This window comes from Rhyacophila brunnea, unplaced genomic scaffold, assembly GCF_057557595.1.
Source record: "Rhyacophila brunnea isolate RB1 unplaced genomic scaffold, BYU_Rbru_1.0 scaffold_7, whole genome shotgun sequence".
Taxonomy (NCBI): domain Eukaryota; kingdom Metazoa; phylum Arthropoda; class Insecta; order Trichoptera; family Rhyacophilidae; genus Rhyacophila; species Rhyacophila brunnea.
Window position 1 is genome coordinate 2,349,980 of NW_028233339.1, and position 25,173 is coordinate 2,375,152.

Consider the following 25,173-nt stretch of genomic DNA (forward strand, 5'->3'; position numbering starts at 1 on the left):
TATTTGTTTTCGTTGGGTTAAGAATACCTAATATTACACATATTATTGGTTCATTTTTTTAAAATTCAAAGCCCTGCCTAATCCAAACTACAATAGATAAATAATATTATTTTATCTATAAAATATTCAAGTGATGTATGATTTAATTGCGTAATTTTAGATATTGTGTAGATACACGACTATTTTTTTTTACTATAGTCTATTATGGCTTTGTTTTCATAGTGTTTAATTGAATTTTTAAAAATTAGCTAATACCACCTGTAAATTGTGGACTTGGTTCAATGAAAACAAATACGTATGACTGACAAAGTTTAGTGTGCACTATTTATGTCGGATCTTAACAGCCTACCTCCACCATTCACCACTGCTCTGTACCTTTATCATTATCTCTTATCTGGGTATTTATGTCCGTTGATAGTAATGTAATGCGCATACGCTTCAACTTCAGTATAAGTGCACTCTTGATTGTGGATGCCCGCAATTTACTTGTCAGGGTGAAGGTGAGCGACGCACAACTCCTTGTATGGGCGGAGATCAGCGCGGCCGGCCAAACAAGGCGCGCACGCCTTCCAATAATTTCCATTGCATCTGCGATGTGCGCCAGATAGCAGCACTGAATGGAGATAATCGGGCTTTTTGACAGGGTCACTCTCTCTCACTACCAGAAATGATACGTCACCATCGCATCGCGGTGACACACTGGAAGACGAATTATTTGTTGCGCCTCGTGACGCTCTATTAATAATTTGTCATTAAAACATTCTTGAAATTCTTTGTGAAAATCCCTGGAAAGATATACACGCCGTTGTCATTGTCAACACTTTTTGTATGTAATCAGAATACGTATATGCATTACCATTATCCAGGGTCGATTTATTGATGGATGAAATCCTCTCCCGGTTCCTTCTCGGTCTATAATTAATACGCTGCCACGTACTTTCCGCCAAACATGTTGGTTTCACCGTAAATGGTTATTTTGTGATCTCTCCGCGTTATGCCCAGCACGTTACCTTTTCATGATACGCTGTGCTACTCTTAATTTTATTATTCAATCCCTATGAAATATATTATAATATACCGTTTACACATACATACAAGTTTTAAAGACTATTTTGGTCGGAGTGCGCCAATTTTTGGATAATACACTGTATGAAAAATTTTGATTCGAATACGAGATTTACATAGTAACAAATTCTCGACTTTTGTTTGAATGCTGTTTTTCTGCACTACTAAGCCTCTACTTATCTTAATATCATGCTATAGCCTAGGAGCGTAACGCAAGCAAACGGGCCACGTCCTGCGCCTCTAGCTCCGACAACTCTACTGAGCGTAGATCGCTCTTGTAGCATCGCTTCGAGGTAAAGAACGGCGAAATATAAATAAACATAACCTACTACAAAATTCGTCAATTTATAAAATGAGTGAATGAATACCAGGACCCATTGTCGTAATCCGTTATACGCGGTTCCATAATATAAAATCTCTATATTAAAGTGGACACGTTAGCAAAAAGATAGAAACGCGAATTTATTGCAATTTAGGTAGAATTCATTTTGCAACCATATTCATTCCTAATTCCTTATATTCAACAAATGTAACATTCTATAAATCTATAATATATTGAACGTAGGTATATAACTTGGAAAAAATAACGCAATTTGATGAGCACTTCATGTAGGACCTACTAGTTAAAGTTGTCGTAATTAAGTAGATGGCCCGTAGCTTAATTAGTTAAAGCATATTGGCGCGATACCAGTGGATATACGATTTCAAACCCGAGCGTTATATTTTTGTCAAATGTGGTGTTTTCAAGTCATTTAAGTTCATATTCATTCCGTTTGTGAGTTAGGGTTATTTTTTGTTCTTCACGTGCGCTGCGTCCATTAGTATGTCAATGCCAAAACCAATCTCAGTTTCGCACCGCATCACGATCTGACTTCCTTCATTGAGGAGTCTAATAAACAAAATATCCGTGCTGCCTTAATTATCCATCATTGTTACTATCACAGATCATTGACTCGGTTCATAATTTATTCCTGTAGGTCAGTTTTGTGGCGGGCAATTTTTAAGTGGCACAGTTACGGCCGATGCACGCTAGCAAGTTATATTATGGTACCTACATATATTATTGTAAAACAATGAAATACAACGTCGTTGGAGCGTGTTGGCGATTCTGTCGTTCATTTTGTTGGCAGCAAGCCCGACCCGCGAACGGACCGCCGGCTATGTACTAGTCGACTCCTTGCCGACTACTGCACCGGGAATCGAATAAAATGCCTGACGTCAAACAATCTCTGCCGTGACTATTTATAACGGGTGCCGCGAGCTTCGCCGCCAACATTTTGACGAACTTTTATGGTGTTTGAGTTTGGGTTTGAAGCCAATAATAAGTATTACAAAATGATCATTGTTTCGCTCAACTCCGCCGCTAATTTACGTCAGACGAATCTGCTCATTTGTATTTTATCTGTAGATTTCTGTACTTCGGAGCCCAGTGGCGAAGGGTGGAGGTAGGTTGTTAAGATCCGCCATAAATAGTGCACACTAAACTTTGTCAGTCATAAGTATTTGTCTTCATTGAAATAATACTATAATAATTTACAGATGGTAAGTACCTATTGGTTAGTTTTTAAAATTAAATAAAATCCTGAGCAAACTTAGCTATAATCGATTATAGTCAAAAATACACGTACCTATATTTATTATAGTTTGGTTTAGGGAGGACTTAATGAATTAAAAAAAAAATAACCAACAATGTGTCATGTATTCTTAATTCAACGAAAACAAATAAGTATGAATGAAAAAGTGTGCACAATTTTGTGGTAAAATATACCAAAACTATTATGATTTGGTAAGGCATGGTTTAATTGATTTTCAAAAACTAACCAGTACCACCTGTAATAGCCTTAGTTCAATAAAAACAATTACGTTTGACTATGTGCACTATTTATGGTTCTTAACAGCCTATCTCCTCCAGTCACTGCATCTTATGTCAGATTTTTTCGAAAATTAACAAGTACCTACAGATTTGTGCTTAAACTTTTGTGCAAAACAAATTCACCTTTTAAGTATATTATTATTCATATATTCAACAGCATCCTGAAAATGTTTAAACCTTAAAGTATGAAATTCATAAGCGTAAGCGCCCGAAAAAAACTTAAATTGCATATTCTCATGGCCTACTTTCGATAAAAAGCCATACCTACACAAAGTTTCGCGCCAAAATTCCGTAAGCCTATTTCTTAGCTGTCAAAATTAAAATAATGCTAAATTTGAATGGAAATAAAAAAAGATAGCGGTAGGTACGTACTGTCGTGCCCATAACATTAAAATCCATTTAATGTAAATATTCTAATGGACTTACATTCAATTTCCATCAAGTACCTACCTTCGGTCGATAGTATTAATATTGATGTAAACATTGTATTATCCTGCAAGTTGCAAGACTACATACATGGATCAATAAAGTTTGGCGGGTTCTGAATTTTCAGGCAATAACTACGACTTGCATGACGTATGCGCTTGCGCAGTAGGACTTATAGTGGCAAACCTGCCGGAACTCCGCCGCGTAGAGCATTTTGACGTTTACCAAATCCAATCGCATGCTACGAAGTAGGTACAACTTGAGACTGTTGTAAAAACTAGTTGATGGAATTGTTGCTTATAAGTCCTACCTATACAAAGTAAAAAAATGTCTCATCTAACTTTTATGCAATTTATTTAAATTCTACTAGCTTCATACTATCTGAATTCTATTTATTAATCTGTTCTGTGGATACGACATATTCATACAATTTATTAAAATATATTTTATTTAATTCACTTCATAAACAAACAATCTGTTCTCAGTTCTCATTGTATTTTTATATAACTTGTTTTTTTATGTAAATATCATGTAGCGAACGTGTTGAATTAATCATTTGTAATGACCATGTTTTATTGTAATGTCAATATTTATGATATGCTAAACAGCTAAAACATTAGTATGTAGTAGTTAATTCTGTGGTGCAAATATCAAAACTTAATTCTTCCTGTTTTTCTCTATATTAAAAATAATTAACGCCTAATTCCATTGCACTAACCGTGTTATTCATTCTCAAAAATAATGTTATTTTTGGCACATTGTCAGTTTTTCTGAATGCTGTCTAGATAAGGCGTGAAATAGTTAAAATTTCGAGAAAGTGATTGTTTTATTATATTTGTTTTCTTGATTCACCGTAATGTTATGATGGTCACCGCCCCCTGTCAATGTTTGCCAATGCGTTAGATACTATTTATAATGCACGTTATTCTAGTCCGAACGATCTGATTTTTATTTCATAACACCTACTGCTTGCTTACTTGCTTGGATACTAAATTATCGACTACACTTTGTTATTTAATAATTTTAAAGCCATTCGTCAATATTTAATTAAAATATTTTTAGGGATTCACCGTAGGCTATAAAAACAGTATGCCTACATGATATTATCTTGTTTGTGTAAACTATCCTTTCTTGTATCTCTAATGCACCGATTGGCACAGTTTTCTTTATTTATTTAAGAAAACAAAAAATTGTGGACATAACAAATCTAAATTCAAGACGTGCACAACATGAGACTTACATTATAACAAATATTACACTCACATGGAGAAGAAGAGAATATATAAAATAAAAATAATAAATAAAAAATAATTACAAGATAAAAAGAACTTTTTATATACCATGTTTTTAAATTCTCTGTTGAATCATATAAACTGGACAATTCAATGTATTAATAATTTAAGACAAATAAGGCAATTGTCAACAAATCATTTTTTTTTTGCTATTTTGCAATAAACAAACAAACAAATATAGCATACTGAAATGTCATTTTGATTTCCATAGTGACGCACGTATATATTAATAATTTAGTTGCTAGGACCACCCCCTTGGCAACCAATAATAGTGAATTGGATTACGGATTTCTTCCGAAATAACTTTTCATACAAAACAGAATTAAATGAAAATAATTCAATTCTACTTAAAGATGGCTAAAAGTATTAAAAGAACGCATTGGCATCGTGTTCTGATATATTCTAAAAGTTTCAAATGTCTAGCTAGTCGGGAAGTTAGTTAAAAATCGATTGCAAGATTTGTACTGGATAAACAACCACCGGACAAACAAGAATACGAGCTAAGAAAAGCGTGGTAATAAAACATACTTCAGTACAATTTTATACAGAAAAATAAAATGTCGAATATAAAATACATAGCACTTCTCCGAAAATGTCTACTTCTTTAAGGAGTGCATCGACTAGTCTTGCGCCCTCGCTAATAGTTCCTGATAGGCTTGACACGAGGAAACGGTTCCGATCCAGAATAAATCATGGCTTCATTAGGCCATTATGGCCAAATTCATTAGGACACCAGGATTGGAAACCATCCCTCGCGATAATAGGCAAAACTGTTTCAAGAGCAGAAGAGACCTACGATATTCAAGGGAGTGAAAAGTAAGCATGCCTTGTAGAAAGGCAGTCGGAAAATAATCATTTGACGAATTATTGTTTTGTCACCCGCGTTGGTAAGAAAACAAAACATTGTGCATATAACAAATGTAAATTCAAGACATTCACAACATGAGATTTACCTTATAACAAATATTATAAAGACGTATGGCTGAGAAATTTTATTATGGACTGTTTATGTCGGATCTTAACAGTCTACCTCCACCCTTCGCCACTGCGTTAAATAATCTTATAGTATCGAGTCTGCCATTGCTAAACGTGCAGCAGATTGAGGGAATATGTCTTTGGCCATCCGAAGAATTTGGAGCCTTTCTTCCTTCGGCATCACATTTGAAAGGAGTCTAGCCGTTTTCTTTTTTTTTGTTTTTATTAAAAATGTATGCATGTAATAATTATTATGTATTATATTATGGAAAGCAGTTAGGTTGTACGTTATACGGTGGATACCGTCCTGAAAAAGAAGACCGTATGTTCGTAAATATAAATTTTGTATAAAAATGAGATGATAGCGGTTCTATTCTAGCCGATATCAACATCGTTTTATAGCTGTTATGTGCGATAATGATTTTATTATTCCATATTATATCAAAGGTTTCATAATATAGTCATAAATTAATATTTTTTGTTGGAATTATGAAATCTATAAGCAAATCAAACGAGGGCGTGACGCGAGACATCAGATTTTAGCTCCTTATAAGTATGTAATAATTTGCCAAACTTATTCTTTAAAAAATCTGTCTCACGCAAAACGATGATTGAAACAATTTTTTCTTATAATCTATCAACTCGTACTATAATGGGTAAACAGGGTCACCTGCCTCCCACAAAATTCGCCAGGATCGAATTATTAATTACAAATATTACTTTTCTTACGTGTTTTTTTTTTGTCGAAATCCTTCAGCCGCTGTCAGAATTGTGACGGGCCACGTCAATAACAATGAAATTGGGAATTGTGTCAGTCGAACCAAATCGGTGCGATATTGCGTACCAGCGGTGCCCATGAAACTGATACGATTAATAGAAAGAAACATGATATAACTGAAAACAGGATTTGTTTTTTTGTAATATTTTGTGTCGCAGATTAGGCTGGTTGATTGCAAAATATGATTGATTTGATAATTTAACTAGGTACATTCTGCATTAAATTTTAAATTAGTCATACATTTATAATTAAGACCGTACGTTAGGATTAAAATATGTATGAGGTATATCACTATGATCAGCCGGGGGTCGATTCACTACTGAATAAAAAGCACTCCTTCCACTTTTCTTGGTCCTTGGTTATTTGCTACCACGTAGGTACATCCGCCGACCTTGATGTGTTGGTCGATCCAGCGAGATTTATGCCAAGTCCAGACCAAAATACATCAATTCGTGAACAAATAAAGTTGTATCGAAAGTCATATTATGTTTACGTATCTTTATATTCCGCCGTGGATGGAAAATATTGTTCAGATGTTCTTGGTCTGGACTTTGGATTAGTTTTTAAAAGTGGTTCTTGTGTGCCACAATATTACTGCACTGCTCGTCGAGCCCACTACCATCTCACCAGTTTGCCGACCTCTATCACATCTAAAATTCTTGTCGGTCTCATCTTATACATTGATTTATTTTGTGGTCTTATCACATTTTGTCAAACGTGCACCTTTCTGGGCATATAAACATGACGTTTATATTAAAAAGTAAAAAAATAACGGAGAAATACCAGTATTGATAGGTAGTTCAAAATCAGTAAAAATCGCAGCAATTTTGTCCATATTCCATTTATCATAGGTGTAAAAAAAGTATTTTACACTTTCGATCCTAAGTGGATCTAAATGGCCTTTGATGTTATATTAACAGACCTTTTTTGATGAGGACTTATTGTGAGCCATTCGCTCAATTCATTGGCCATATTATATGTTTTGCCAGAAAACGGAATCGAACCCGCACACACAGCTTCAGAAACGGACACTAACAATTATGCCTCCGTGGTTCATAGTATGCAGTCGTTGTTGAATGACCAGAGGGTTGGAGCGGACCCTTTTTTGAGTTGCTCCTCTCAGGGACCTAATACTTTGCTCCAGCCCCGATACAGAGTCTGCTCTGCTCCGGGTAAAAACGTTTAATAGGTATTATATATATACAAATTAAAAACATAAGTAGTTTTGAAACTATGTTTATTATTCGTCCTTTTCATTATTAATTCTATTAAACGAAATTGACGACAGCAAATCATCTTTCATTATCTGCCTCTTCTGTCAAAAAAGTGGAGCAGTTCAAACTTTAGGTGCTTCGGGTAAAGCCCCATTGCTCCACTGCTCCGTGCTCCACTGCTCCGTGCTCTTGCTCCGAGCTCTGCTCCAAGGCTCTGGATATAACATTATTTATACACCAAATTATGTAGGTGCATTTTTTATATCACATATCCTATTATTTGTATCCACAAAATGTTCTACCAGATCACGTGACTAGCATGACTTTAACCAAACGTAAAATCCTTACTCAGTCTCTATTATGTATTTACATATTTTTTGTACTTGGTAATTCTAACATGCATAATAAAATAATGATATAAAGCGGCGTTTGCAGTGTTAACCAGTGCAGTCAAATCATCATCAGATTCAAATTGATGTAGTTTCCCCGGTGACCACGCATTGCATGGATTTTCCTCGTATCTACGTAGGTCGTAGACGTAGACTGTAGAATTGTCTTACATAATATACTGACTACACTTATTTCTCCCCCGTTGATCCTTTTAATAATTCACTTGTTTAATTTAAACGCGCTATCTCCAAAATTTTGTATAAATATATATAAGTATATGAATGTTAAAAACTAACCAACACCACCTGTAAATAATTGTAGTATTATTTCAATGACAACAAAAAATACTTATGACTGACAAATTTTAGTGTGCACTATCTGGCGGAACTTAACAGCCTACCTCCACCCTTCGCCACTGGTATCTACCTACATTAAGCCAAAAATATTGAGATTGGTAATAGTGAACAGTAAGTTCTTAAGTTTTGACTTTGAATACAATATAATATGTCATGATGAAATTGGTGCACTAAACGTAAAAAAGTTACACTTAAGGGGGGACATGCTCGTCGAAGGTCAAAATTGAGTTTTTATTGTATTTTCAAACCATGATCCTGGACACTCCTTAAACGTTGTAGATAATCTATTTATATAATTTTAAAGCCTTATTATCCTTTATAGTTATTTTAAACATTTGATGACTGCATGAAGTATTTTTGTTACATAACATAGTATTCTTTTAAACCTCTCGCTCTAATGTTTTAGAATATAGTCATATTTCGGTACGTAACTGTGCAGTGGTGTTAAGATTTTTTACATTTATTAATTTTTAAACGCATTTATAAAAGCATTAGCATAATTTATTACGAGATAATTTTTGTAAAATATTCACGATAAAATATTATATTGATAATCTCTGTGATCCCAAATTTGACAAGAATTAGGCATTTTATTATTCAAAAAATCGGCAAGATTACACATTTGAAGATGATTCTAAAGATATTTATTATAAGCTATGTCTTTGACCATTCAAGTGTGATAAACATCTTATGAATAATGATTGCTTTATAATAATTATTGACCTAAGAATAAGGTAGTGTTTTTTTGAAATACGCCATTTCTTATGTCATTCCCCAGTGGTTAAGCTACAACATACGGCCGTAGCCATAAATTAACAAACTATAATTGAAGTAGGGAGTAAAATGATATTGACGCGCGTGTTTGAACATGTACCGTTTAAAAAAAAATAAAAAAAAAATTCGGTTAGGTACATGTTCAAACACGCGCGTTAACATAATTTTACTCCCTACTTTAATTATAGTTTGTCAATTTATGGCTACGGCCGTATGTTGTAGCTTAACTACTAGGGAATGACAAAAGAAATGGCGTATTTCAAAAAAACACTACCTTATTCTTAGGTCAATAATTATTATAAAGCAATCATTATTCATAGGATGTTTATCACACTTGAATGGTCAAAGACATAGCTTATAATAAGTATCTTTGGAATCATCTTCAAATGTGTTAATTTTGCCGATTTTTTGAATAATAAAATGCCTAATTCTTGTAAAATTTGGGATCACAGAGATTATCAAAATAATTTTTTATCGTGAATATTTTACAAAAATTATCTCGTAATAAATTATGCTAATGGTTTTATAAATGCGTTTAAAAATTAATAAATGTAAAAAATCTTAACACCACTGCACAGTTATGTACCGAAATATGACTATATTCGAAAACATTATAGCGAGAGGTTTAAAAGAATACTATTTTATGTAACAAAAATACTTCATGCAGACATCAAATGTTTAAAATAACTATAAAGGATAATAAGGCTTCAAAATTATATAAATAGATTATCTACAACGTTTAAGGAGTGTCCAGGATCATGGTTTGAAAATACAATAATAACTCAATTTTGACCTTCGACGAGCATGTCCCCCCTTAAAAATACTGGTATTTCCTATATTCATCTACTATATTAAACATTTTGGAGAATCCTTTTTAATGTCGCAGCAGTCAAATTACCCGCGACGGCTTTCCCGAGCGCCGTCCGCTTTGTAAACGCGTCTCACTAATTCGCACTAGTGGGCGCTACAAATTAAATACGCGCTATCCAAACCCGTCATAATGAATTTTCCTTATAAGAATTTCTCGGTAATATGAATTCCACGATAGATTGAACAGGGGTATTAATTTTAACGATTTATTTTTCCACAATTTTAATTGTACAATAATGAACTAGGTATCAATTCTCCGTAGAAAAATATTGTATTAATTACAAGTCACTATAATGGTTCTTATTCCACGTAATTTATTAAAGACAGGGCCGGTTTATTTCGCTCTGTGAATATTAGTTGGGGTTAAAAATGAACTATTAAGCGGACGAAACAAGTCTCCAATCTTTAAGCATTCAAATTTGTGGAATAAGCAATATATAATTATAATAATAAAGTGAATTACTAAAATCATCATGATCCAGCGGCCTCTGGGTATACCTTGCGGACGTTTTGTACCTCTTGCATACCACTGGATGACTAAATTTGTCCAACGATTGTCCCTTCGTCGAGCTATGTATCCAGCCCATTTCCATTTGAAGCTTTTAGCGAACTCTGTTACATCGCAAACTCTTTTTGTCCTTTCGCGTTGGACCCAGCATGCACCTCTCCACACCACGTTGTGCTACTCTAAGTTTCTGGATCTCTCTTTTACTTAGGGTCCATATTTCACACGCATATATTGTTATTACGGGAAGCACACACTGGTTGAACACTTTGCGCTTTATACACGGTGGGAGGTCACTTTTGAAGACTTTATTCAGGCGGTCAAAGGAACTCCAGCCTAGCTTTACTCTGCGAATCACCAAATATACATCCATCTATATTCAATATACACTACGTCGCTGTAGGATTGGTTACCCGAATAGACTAAATGTTCAGGAGACGAAAAACAAATTTCATAATCCTATATTTAAATACATGGAGATATTTAAATTGTTATTTTTACAGCATATGAATGATGTATTCATTACCATTACAAAGCAATTTAAAGAAAGGGATGGTTCTCGTCCAATTAGATACAAAAAAAACATTCTGCATTAAGAGGTCGATTTTGACAAAAACGGATATTCGGGAAACCAATCTATAGCGACGACTACTTGTTGTCCCAGATAGATGTAGTTTTTCAAAGGTTCGAGCTGTTAGTTAGTCATATACGTTTTATGAAATATACCTACAGTATCTTTTCTCGATTTTAAGTAAGAAATTCATGTTTCAAACTCTTGTACCTAATGAAAAATATCAGATTTGTTCTTGAATCGACCAAAGGCTATGGCTATTATCATAATACTATATGGACGGCTTTTATGAATGAGTCGTTGTCAATAATATCTTATAATTAGTAAGTCAACACTAATATTTTATTATTGCTTACTTTTGTGATCTTTGCATTGTTTAACGACAATATTTACAATGTACATTGACGGTATTTCCCATTCTTATGTTGACCTGTCTCATACTTACTTATATTATATCTTTTATTATATGACATTTCAAACATTTTGCAAGACGCGTAAAATGTTTTTTTACGACACTCGCAGTAATTAAATAACACACCTTGAGGTTAGTTCGTATGAATCTGTATCTCTGTCTGATTCGTTCAAGATCAATTGCCCCATCTCTCTCTTTCGATCATCGATATTGCCTTTTTCACAGTAGAAACGACTATGTATTATTATAATCAATTCTAGCGGCCGCGTAAAAACGTACTAAGGTGTACTAGGGCATTTTCGCCAAAGTTTGTACATTGCGTTTTTGGCATGTCCCATGACTTTGATTGATTTTTTCATAGTTATTATATTATAAAATGTTGGAAAGTTGTGTACTTTTAACATGCAAATTTATTAATTTACTCTATTCAATCAGTTAAATACAACTATCTGACCTGTATATATTTTTAATTGATTATTTAGATCGAAAGGTAGTGCGTTTTTACCATGTCCCACCCATAAATTCAAATAAACAAAGTCTGATTTCGTCATTAATTTTGAGTGTGTAAAATTAAATTCGTAGTGTTTTCAACAGCTTACATTATATATTTTTGGAAAATATATAGTTTTTTCGTAAATTTGTACCAATATTGAAAAAAAATCACGTTTAAAGTGTGTCCCAGGATATTTGAAAAAGTGGAACTCCACATTCCGTTACCACGATTTTAGCATGAAGGCGAAAAATTTTCACTATAAATATGTTTTTTTTTAATGTAGCAACATTTTTGTATAACACTGATCGCCATGTACACTTTAAATTGTTGGTGTGTGTCGGTATCGCTATCGGAACAGGTTGCTTTCTGGGTTGGTCATTTAAGAAGTTCCACTACTGTTACCACGATTTATAAGGTAAGAAAACACATATTTCTATTTCACATACTACACATATGGAGCTTATCTTTCATACTACAGATATAATAAAACATATCGCAGGTTTAACAATAAAACTAAGCTAAATTTTGGCTTCAAACACTTCTGAAACAGAATCCGTTACTTCCATTCCGAAACTATATTGGTGGTAACGTATATGTGGAATGTAAAAGTAACGAAATGGCATGCATAAAGTTGGGTTTACAGTGTGTGTTTAGTTCTTCATAGATTATAAAAAATTTTATTTTGTCTGTTCGTATGAAAAACAAAAATATTTTCATTAAAAAATATAGAAAATAACCTGACTATAATATAATAATATAATAAAGATTAAAAAAGTATGTGATATGTCTGAATACGCAAAAATAGCGCACATAAAAGTATGGAGATAAAAAAAAACAACAGAAGGAAAAGAAAAAACACCAGACTGAAATAATTGCGAGACAGGCACTGGCTCTGTCATACTCTTTCTGTTATACGCCACCAAAATTTTAAAACTTCTCCATACATTTTAGGCATAGAAATTTATAAAAATGTATGAAAAAGTATTTTTTTGTCACGTTTAACAGAAATGTGTACTCGATTAGATTTAATACCTAGAACTGTAGGTATTCACGAAATGTCAGAAAAGTACGTCTTGATTACAATCAACCTGTATAGCTACATTTTATGTTGATGAATACAATTAAATTTCAAGACAACATAAAGTCGAACTTGGTTATTACGAGGAAGATGGGACCGACTGAATTTGCTTGTTATAAGCGTTACTCGTTATATCAGAGAATAGGTATTTTTAAATGAGCATGTCACATTACACAAAAAGTCGAAAATAAAAAATTTGGAAACCATCGTAAAAATCCCCGAAACGAGCATGGCATTCATAAACTACAAAAGAAGTTGTTTATTGTAATTAACGCTGGTAGGTACCTACGGACTTCACAAACCTTGGATTTTTCAACCATATGCGTGGATACTTTTTTATTATTGTCGGTGAAACACCAATAAGGTAGGTACTTAGACACTTTACTAGTGTCATAAACGTAATCCGACCCCGGCGGCATCCTGTCCAATCGGATTTTATTGCTTAGGGTCGAAATGTTTCAAAACGGTCGACACATTAACAGTATTTTAGCTCGGTATATCCGATAAGTTGCTCGTTATAACAGTGAAAAAATTAAATGTATGGCGAAAATCATAAACCAATTGTCAACAAATGTTTCGTTATTACATCCGAGATCTCGCTATGTCCGAGATCGTAATAACCGAGTTTGACTATAATTATTTTCGTAAAAGTTATATACTCCGTGCCGCGCTAGGAACTCGCGTCTGAATCCCTTGCTGATTTTTTTTTTCATATATTGTTAATTTGCTTAAAAATATTTTTTATCTGAGTTACAAATAATATAAATGCCAAATAAAGTTATGGTAATGTATAGTGTGTCAAAATTATTACCTACCTTATTTTACAAGTATTGTGAAATTTATTATAAAATATGTCTATTTTAGTGATTAAGTTTGATTTGTTTTGTTATTTTGACGCACGTTGAATATTTATCTGTCTATCAAAAAATTCAAATAAATTTCATAAAACAAAAATTTGTTTTTATGGTAACATGTAACTTAAGCTTTACAAATTACACTCCGTTACCATTTCGTTCCATTCCGAAAATGTCCCCAAAAAAGTTGAACGTTAACTATTTTTCATTTGATTATTAAATAACGAAACTTATTTATTTTTCCAATAAAATTTAGTAAAAGTGATTATTGTCTTTAAAAAAATAGCAGAACGAACATTGATTGGTTTTTTCAAATACTAAAGGAAAAATGCTCTGCCATTATAGACATAGGGTAACGGAGGGGAACGAAATGTGCCCAAGAATTAAAATTCAATAATATTTTTTGACTATTTGTAGTTTTATTTTGAAGTGTATGGTTTTTTTAATCTAATAGAGCTCTTTTAAGTGATAAAAAGTGTTTCATTCATGTTTTAAAAGCTAAGTTTCGTAGTCACGGAACGGAAACTTATTATGCCCAATTTCATAATAAAAATGATATAAATATTGTATTAATCAATATTTTGCTGAAAAATTGCTATCACCAATTCAGCAATAGAACAAGGAATCTGCTAGCTATATAAAAATGGTTAATTTGAGTGAAAAAATAATATTACCCAAATTTCAAACATGTACAAACTTTGGCGAAAATGCCCACTAACACTACACACGGGCCGCCCAGAAGCTGAATAGCGTAAGTCGATATTATGAACATAGAGATCGGTCTCTTTGGAAACTATTCAATTCTTATTAGTTATTATGATCGTCGTCATTGTCTATGGTTCGCGGTAACGTAACTCGGCTTGATTACTGAGTAATTATTAAATTATTCATCGATAAATAAAATGTATTGTTTTTTTAAATCCATTGTTGAATATATACGATCAATATCGGCAACAGACAATCGCAACAATTCAATGCACGATTGTTGAAATGCAGTCTGCCATTGGGAGACGATCAATAATAATTATAAATGAATTAGGTTTTTTTAAGTTTTGAATTGTTGACGAAACAAAAAGATGTTAATTAATTGTCTTATTTTTATTTTTATTGTCCAACGCTATTACTCATACAATACACTTACATTTAAATTTCTGAGATTAAATGCTATCTTTACGTAAAGGAAGTTGGTGCGTAGCTTCCTCCTACTGCGGTTATGATATTGAAAAATACCTACACACCTATACATAATTCAAATTAATTCACAATACAATATAATATTATTATGTTTGTCGAACATTTCCAATATTTTATTCAAACTAAATTTACCTCAAGAATTTTCAGCTCGATTTTCAAATACAAATTAATGTATTTGTAAATAATATAGAGCTTGTTTATGCTTAACAATATAATAATATAACACTCTCTTTTTGAAAATATTTCTTCAAAGATTGCTCTACTTCATAAGTATAACATATTGTGAAAAATGACATGTGACTCGTGAACAACTTTGCTCGCAGACGTCTGAGTAAATATAAAAAATACAGGTAAATTTGGTTGAAAAATTAAATCTACTCAAATTGCTATAAGGGTTATTATTGTAAATCTGCGTTAATGTATTTACAGAATTGTTGTGTTTATTTGAATATTGTATTGTTTGACGTACTTATCTGGAAAAAAAAAACAGCTCCGACTCTGGCTTCATACGGTGATTATTGAAAAATTTTGACATAATTATTTTCCCAGCGAGTTCACTTTAATAATTATAATATCAAAACCCTCTACGTATAAGGTCGGGACTGCAAAATGGTACTTTTCAATGGTACGATTTTAATAAATTTTAATTACACCACAACGTTAATTTTTAATGTTGGAATCGTAAATTTTTAGTTGATTGATTGAATATCTTTAAAATTGTTTAATAATCAAGTCAAAATAGCCCGATATGTATTTCTAAACTGAGGGAGTTAGTAATTGGATTCTTGTATAATATAATATCATTGATGTTACCATGTAACCGACGTACCTAATGTTACCCGCTCTCAATAGTTTCCTTGAAATATTACATTTTTCTTTATTTGTACGTAATTTTAATGCGAGTCGAGGTAGATAATGTCCTTATCGGTTTGCGGCGGCGAGCTCGCGGTGTAGCACCGTTCCTCGAGCTCCCTCCTCGCCTACGGCACTTCTCCATAACTTCTCGCCGTCCCACGCACCGATACGTTATCCTAATATGGCCCGTCATCGGCGCGTTTCCACCTAGCTCACTCTGCCACGGCCCGCCAGTCGCGAAACGAACCCACACCGAGGAGGCTACGAGAGGCCTCTGTCCAGAAACTGACCCGCGCCACTGCACCGCATCCAGCGAACGCATCATGTGCACTCTGACACGAGCACTCCCGCATCTCCGTGAACATTCGTCAAGTGTCAACGCTCCTCTATTCCGTTTAAAGTCTGGAACCGAAACGCAGTCGCGGAACAGTCAGTACGCAGTATTCAACACTGAGTGATCTCTATTACGTCTCAAAAGTGATAATCGATTATTATATTTTTTTATCCTCCTCGTCGATGTGGCGCGAATACGTTTGTCTGCACGTGTTATGTTTGACAGGATCAAATATTCATCGAGTGCGCAATTTTGAATAGCCCTAGTAGGCTCCGTGCGCGGATTTTCCTCCCTAATGGATATGTGCACCAGATAATTTTGATTAAATTACAAAACCTCTGAGTGAATTAATTTCCGTTGTGGTAGAGTGAACTGTGCCTAATATCTTATGTGTAAAACTGTACCTGAAACCATTAGATATTAGCAACATAACCAGCTTTTTTGAATAAGCAGTGAACATATTATTATTATTTTAAAAACTGTGGTGTCAATATTTATAATACTTTGTTATTTTCAAAAGGCTGAGTCATACATTTTTTTTATATAATATATACAAAACAGCGCTTGTATCAAGTGTTGTTGTTTTTATTAAAGCTAGCCTAAGCTTTTTTGGTAACTTGTTTATAAAAGCGAAAAAATATATGTTTATTGTCAGTTACAACACCTGAACATTGTATAAACTATAGATGGATATTAATAACTATCATTTTCACTGAGATAGTGTTTCCGTGGAAAAAAAACATCGGATACAACTTTAGTTGGTTCGTGTGCGTGTTAATAGTTGGATGTGCAGGTGTTTCGTTTGAGTACTTTCTTGTTTTTGGATCATCCGGTGTTCTGCGTGTGCATCGGTTATCACAAGAGAAATCCACATTGCATTTTCCCAAGAATTCCGCTGACCCACCTGACGTAGGCATGGGAATGCTAATTGGGTAAGAAAATTAGTTTGAAAACACCATATATAATAATATATTCAGAAACAATATTTCTTTTGGGACATTCGTTGTGTTACAGTCTTACATATCATTACATATTACAATCTTCGTTTCCAGAAAGATATGGAGTATGTATTTCTATAACCTTATATAGTAATTTACGTAATTATATGTAAATTATTAATTATTGATCCAACAAATATATCTGAATTATGTCTCATTGATTGGCCGCTGTAAGAACTTAGAATTCATTCTTAGGAGTTTTATTTTTTAAGTAAATCGTGAGGTACCAACAAAAGTAATTCGTATACTTATGAATTTAAAATGAACACATCGTTTCAATAACTAATAACTATTATGAATAAACCATTGTAATTTTATATGTATAATACGGTGCTATTTTCTGTAAAAGCTTTTCCCATTTGTAGTATTATTGTCATTTTCAACTCTATTATTTGTGATTTAATTGTGACATTTCGTGTCATTTTCACTAATAGTCACTATAGCAGAACATAAGATTTTTAAAAAATGCTTGGAAGACAAATACCTACATTACATCGTTGATATGATTTTGCCATAAAAACATTTCCATAATTTTGAAAAAATACGACACCCCGCAGAAATCGAACCTGAGTCTCTCGGGTTTCGCGCCCACGCACATTGACCACAATGCTATATGAATCCTATCTAATTGAGACAAATTTTACGTGACGTCGGTTAGTAATTAATACTTACTTTGATTTAAAATACAAATGCCTATCGCCAATAATAACTCTATCGCTAATAATAATTTGGAAAGCGCAAATTGTGATTTCAAAATAAAATTATGTATGTTCAATAAAAAGAGTGTGACATTATTCAATATTATCATTCGTTGAAAAAAAAATAGCTAAGAAAAACATATGTTTATTTTCTATTTGCAATTTGTGAAGGGGTAGTACTCTTTTTACAAGAATGCAAAAATTAAACCAACGTAATTAGTTTACCTGGTCCACAGAAAGATATTATGTACATACCTAATATTATTATATTACCTCAAAGCTGCTGCAATACGTGTGCAGCGTCGCAATGTTGCATACTATTATTGAATAACTTAATTTTTCATGCACAAACGTGTTTCTTTGGCCGGCAAAATATAATATTATTTGGGTCACCTGCAATCTGGTTTACAAATCTTGCGTCCACTTTACTGCGGAAGGCATCGTTTTTGATATGTCACAACTAATATTTGAACAGATGTATTAAAAAAATAAATCAGTTTTTGTTTTTCATAAAACAGATATTATTGACAAAATATGTTTTGAAAAACATCAGAAACACACACTCATATAAGAAAAACTTTTTACTAACCATATAGGATAAGCTTTTAGCTAGTTATATTCACGTAGGTTTGAAGCGTAGGTACACAGTTTCTGACAGTTCGTAAGGGAATCGGGGCCGTTCATTGGTCAGCCTATATGATTTTATATCGCTATGATAGAGGTGAGTCCATAAACGTGGACTCGATTTTCGTATATAAGTGCATTTTCATTCAGCACAGCGAAAAAATCTGTCACCATTGAGAAAAACTCAAATTATTGTTCATCTATATTTCTATCTATCTTTGATATTTCAAACTCAGTATGAATGACTACCATCTTTGTATTTAGATCAATGTAATGTCATTAGTGATTACTAACTTGGTTTATGAGTTTTGGCAGTAATCCAAATATAAGTTTTGACGTCCACGCAATTGCTAATATTAATTAATTAAATCTTTCTGAAAGTATGTAAGTAGGTAGGTACATATTTACAATAAAAATTATGCTTAAGTTTTAAATCGTGTGACCATAAATATTCAATATTTTATAAAATCACTTACTTTCTTAGGCTGGCGGTATAAACCAACCATTTAGGTCCATGGCCGATGCCATAGCCGTTCTCCAGGAACCATAAATCATAAGGAAAATAACAGTAGATCTAATGAAATTTGGCAACATCGCACGAAATCCATCGACGCGATCGATCGATCAAAAATTGTTTCGCGATCTACCTGTTGACCACACCCGATATATTGTAGATACCCTTTCTATTGGGCACTACTTGATAATTATAATAATCTTTAATAAAACTGTGTATCGTTGAGATAGATTTGTTTCACCGTTTTTGTTATGTCTTATTGATGGAGTGCTATGAATCTTTAACTAACTAGCTACTCCGATAATATTTTTTTGTTCGTTCAATAGACAAAAAAAAACATATTGCTTAATAATGTTATGCAATGCATACATTTTTCCTTGCATTTAAATACATAATTAACTAATACAGGTTTGCATACAATATATGTTATAATAATTAATAGATTCTTCATTATGTTTAGTATTCATAATAATTTAAAGTGCTTTAATGAATGTATACCCACTCGTAAGTGATTGCTATTCATATATATTAATAATTAAAACAGTTGTATTATATCGCTTGTGTTGAATACGTTTTTTATTGAATAGGAACTATGTTTATTTAGAAGTGACGCAATTTTCCTTTTGCAGTTCACCTTTTCAGTATATTATCTATATTTTATATCAAACATTACATTACCTGTTCTGTAATTTTATTGTAATTCGCTGCTTCTTGAAAGTGACAATATTTCACTGTGTTGGTTTAGTTGGGTTTAGAGTAGATCAGGCTATTGCAAATAGGTAATCGTGGTCCGAATGTGGATCGCAAAAAATGGGCGTAAATATATAATATGTAGCAGATAATAAATATATGAATACTATTCTAATTTATGTAAATTTGTACTATGTATTTAATTTTTTACAACTAAAATAAATGTTCTCATATTAATACATTTCGAATACACCCCAAATTTACAGATAAATAGTAGTAGTGTAAATAATATAGATAATAATTTATTAGTGAGGAATAATTGACAGAAGGGGTAAGTGAAAACTCGGCCTTAAATTAGATAATCAAACACTTAACTCCTTAAAAATCAGGTTTTCTATATCTACATTACAGTCAGGGTTGCGTCTTGCAAATTAGCATTCACGTCTACTTTAATATTGGGATCATATACCTGATGCTATACAGGAAAATTGAGTATTCGTGTCTTCATTTTCAGGAGGTAGTATGTTAGGTAGGCTCCACAGAACAGATTAATAAATATAATTCAGTTAGGCTATCCCCAATACACTACATCTTGAAGCACGGTTTTGAATGTGTCAGTGTCCTACAAAAAAGAACCCCACATTATAGACGTGCAATACTGTGTGTTGCAACCTTCAAATGCACCAATATTGAACGAGCGTCAGTGCATAAACCGAAAGCAGTTGTTAGAACGAAGGACACGTTTAGAATGACGTATTCTTGGCACGTGTTTAAGTTTATCCCATATTCTTCCACACTCAAGAACGGTTGCCTGTTACTTGACACCTGTATTTAAGATTCCGTTAATTCTGTATTTTCTGGTAGGTTCTCTTTCGTATGGGCAATATGCATTTATGTGTAAAAATGTCATAAGTAAATAGGCACCTACATGGCCCCCACAAGGGGGGAGCTGACAGGGTTCTAGCCTAGGGACCCGGGCTCAGGAAGGGCCCGGCGTGACGAGTCGACCAGATGAGTGAGACAAACACAGACCACAAATGTGCTCTAATAGTAAAAAAAAGTAGCCTGCGGCGCTATTTTTCTTCAATTAATAATTAAAATATTTGATTGTACGATGCAATTTTTAACTGTGTGCCGATACTCGACAACTCCATAATTCAAATGGATGTACATATTAAAAATACAAAAAATCGCTAAAAATACACCTTAATTTTACCGCGTACACCATGGAAAACGGTAATGTACGAGGGTGGGTCAATAATTCCTTAGAAAAAAGCATTAAAACAGTTTTTATTTTTGTATTTTTTTTTTATTTCTCAACATAATCTCCTTGGAGCTCAATACACTTGGTTAGACGTTTCTCAATTTTTTTTAAACCGTCAGAAAAATAAGTTTTCGGAAGGTCCTCAAAATAAGCATTTGTCCGATCGATGACTTCTTCATTTGAAAAAAAACGTTGTCCACTTAGCCATTTTTTTAAGTTTGGGAAAAGGAAAAAGTCACTGGGGGCTAAATCTGGCAAATACGGTGGGTGGTCGACCAATTCGAACTTCAATTCTTCAATTTTAGCCATTGATTGTAAACATGTGTGAACACGGGCATTGTCCTGATGAAAGAGGATTTTTTTCCTGTTTAAATGAGGCCGTTTTTCTTCAATTTTGTTTTTTAGCTGGTCCAATAAAGATGCATAATAATCCCCTGTTATTGTTTTTCTCACGTGCATCCCAAAATACAGTAGCCATAACCTTACCAGCTGATTTTACGGTTTTCGCCTTCTTTGGACATGGTTTGCCTTCGCAATCCACTGATTTGACTGTTCTTTCGTCTCGGGAGTATAGTGGTGTATCCATGTTTCATCTACAGTCACAAAGCGACGAAAAAATTCATCCGGATTGCGTTGCATGAGCGACAACAGGGCTTTAGAGGCCACCACCCTATTGCGTTTATTGTCGACTGTGAGCAAACGCGGCACCCATCTTGCAGAAATATTTTTCATGCCCAATTTGTCATGTAAAATAGAAATGACGCTACCTTTTGAGATCCCTGTAACCTCAATTATCTCACTCAACTTTAATCTTCGGTCACTTAACACCATATCGTGGATTTTATTGATCATTTCTGGTGTAGTCACCTCTACAGGACGTCCTGAGCGTGGTTCATCCTTTGTTGATGTACGACCACGTTTAAATTCATTTAACCAGTTATAAATAGTTGCAAGTGAAGGAGCAGATATGCCGTGAACTAAATCCAACTCATTTTTTATTTCCTTTGCTGTTAACCCTTTTATATTAAAATGTTTAATAACAGCTCTAAACTCAATTTTCTCCATTTTCCATTTTTCCATTTTCCACAAGCAAATTTTTTTTTTAAATGTACGAGAAACACACAACAACCCGACCAATCTGATTGAAACTTCGCAGCATACTGAATCGGTAGTGCCGCTGCATGAAAACAAACCGCTTACAGTACTAGTCGCGCCACCTGTCGGCTTTTCTAAGGACTTATTGACCCACCCTCGTAGCTCGTTACACTTCCTTTACCCTTAGTGATATGTAGGGGGGGGCGCCAAACATCCTAGCCTGGGGGCCCGCTTCAGGATGTGGGGGCCATGGGTACCTACATATGTGTAAATAATCGGGTTTGTAAACAAATTGTATTTTATTTATCTACTTGTTTAGAACCATCGATCGTCTATTATATTAATATATCTACGGGGGTTTTTTTTTTTTTTTTTAATAATCGTGTTCAAATTGTATTTTTGTTTTTTTCAAAAAAATAAATACGCAAAAGACAAGGCAATTCTGTAAGTATCATCTGTCTATATATGATATAGGTAATGCGCAAATAAAATAAAATCTCCGAGTTTGTTTATGTTTATTTTACTTATAAATATTGTTTGTTTAGGGTTATACTTATAACTGCGTAGTATTTATTTACTACGGTGCAAAGAAAGCATTTTTGTTTAGTGAACATTATTTTATTTGCGTTTGTTTTAACCTTGGCGTTATCCTATCAATTATTATTAGTTACTGGTTACAAAATAATATTATGTTTCAATTAGTAATCGCAAAAATGTCCTGTTATCATTGCTATCATCCAATGTTCCGCAGAAATTTTATCTTGCGGTATTTATTTAGTTTATCGAAACCACAATATTTAAACTGCGGAATTTATTCATAGTTAATTAAATTAATTGAAACATTATTCTGTTTACTTATTTTTGATATCCCTATTTGTTCTGTGTTGGCGTAGCCCAGGGGTCGGCAGTTTGTCAAGTGAGAAGAGCCAAATTGTCAAGGAAACAGGATAAAAAAGGTACCAGAGAGCCGCACATATGTAATATACCTACATATGTATATGGATTTTTAGGGGGGAAAAGTTCAAGATTTAAAAAAAAAATGATTAGAACGGTGTCCATGCATCGCTTTTTTACTATATCTGGCAAATAGCAACTTATGTTTAATTGAATACATGATGAGGTGAAATTGGAGCTTATGTCTGAAGAGCCGCAAACGTCTGTGCAAAGAGCCGCTTTTGCCGACCCCTGGTCTAGCCCAGCGTGAAAATATTATTTATTAAGATTATTTATAAGATAATACCATGTATTAATTGCTGTGATATTAATAAACAACCATTTTTATTGATATGTACTAAGTAATGAAAATTGTACTACAATAATAAAATGCAATATCAAAAGATGTAGGTATTTTCGGGGTCCCGACAAAACCGCCTAGACATTGTGGCCAAAACAATTTTGAAATGAGACAATTTTTATTTTTACATACTTAATATTATATTTTAGATACACAAATAAAGATAAAAATAGAAAAATTATTTAAAATTAAATTTCAATATTGTACGCTGTGTTTTTTGTTTTTACTACTAAGTGATTTTAAGTTATTACTCTACTAACAGCTGCAAAGGATTAAATCCAAAATTACACTGATTATCGTAAGTATGTAAATTTCTATCGATACGCAATTCGAAAAACCAAAAAAGCACATGTTTTATATATTTTTGTATTTTTGCAGGCGGTTTTGCCTAGGCAGATTTGTCCGGGCGGTATTGTCGAGCATTGGTACGGGGGAGGGGTTGGTTTGGCGGCAATTTTCGCGCGGTTTTATCGGATACAGAACATACCCTTACATATAAATAATGTTAATATTATGTATTTGCTACGATTTACTCATACAAGAAGATAGGACAGCTATTTTGTAAATATAATATGAACACGAATTTGTACCTTAGCGGAGTCTGTGATTTCTAAACGCAGACCTCACCAAATAAATTGAGGAATATCCAATAAATTAAATACACATTTAACATTGTGTCTTCTTCAATGACAACGCTTGAACGCGAACATATTACTACATTGATCGAGTTCACATCAACGTGATGATGATGATACTACAGACTACAGAGAGATAGATGCTTCGCCAAGTTAGTCTCGCGAATGAATTTTCCTTTCGCGGAAGCAACGCCGCTTTTGCGTCAACAGTCAACAAACGAAACACCTATGTAGTCGGTCGGATAAGGCTCGCCTGGCGACGGAACCTTTTACCTGTATTATTTACGTCACCCAGTCATTTTAACTTTATGGGCATGCTCTTATAGACTTTTGTCACGTGAATAACAATCTGGGGATAGGCGTTTTTCTCCATTTGACCAATATTTCTAATAGAGTGAACTTAATATATTTTTTTGTGATTTGTTTAAAATTAATATGTTGAAAAAAGAGACTTTTCGTAAGGAAAAAACATTTGCGCCCGCAATCTAGATGTGCTGGTGACCTCGTGTTTTCTATTTTTTTGGTACAGCTGCTAATAGTAATAATTAATTGAGTAAATCGATAGAAGAGGGACCTACGTAAAATTGGGTCGTTCTGATGTTAAAGTATATTAGTATGCCACTAAAAATCATTAATCTGAAAAATGATTACTGAACTTGACCTACAAACCGGACTTTTGAGATTTAAGTTAAAAAAAAAACATAAAGTAAATTACTAGTTGTTAGCCTCTATTATTATGTGGAGCTCCACAGATCGCGGGTTATATTAGCTAACGTTTTGGCGGGAAATTGTGGTTAGCCATTCACCCAACCCACAGAATCGAACATGTGACCCACTGCTTCAAACACAGCTGGCCACCAACTAGGGTTCTGACTAACGTGATATTACCCAGAAATACATGTATCTGTTTCTTTTGATTTAATTAAAGATATATCTGCTTTCGCTTTTCCTGTCCTTTCATAACGACTGCGATCTTCTTATATTTTTATGTAGTGTTTATTTGTCATTTTTCTATTTCTTACATCGTCTACTTTATCCAAAAGAGAGTAGAT

General features: G+C 33.5%; 1 protein-coding gene across 4 annotated transcripts in view; it reads left to right on the plus strand.

Moving 5' to 3' along the window:
• Positions 1–25,173, plus strand: part of ssh (Protein phosphatase Slingshot) — a 405,463-nt gene that overhangs the window by 372,464 nt on the left and 7,826 nt on the right. The window contains exon 1 of one of the 4 annotated variants that reach the window (XM_085957906.1): positions 16,208–17,241. The exons of the other annotated variants lie outside the window; for them this stretch is intronic. Coding sequence (XP_085814032.1) covers positions 17,225–17,241 — 17 coding nt within the window. The 5' untranslated portion in view covers positions 16,208–17,224. Of the gene's footprint in view, positions 1–16,207; positions 17,242–25,173 lie in introns of those variants that run through there. 4 annotated transcript variants of the gene reach the window in all.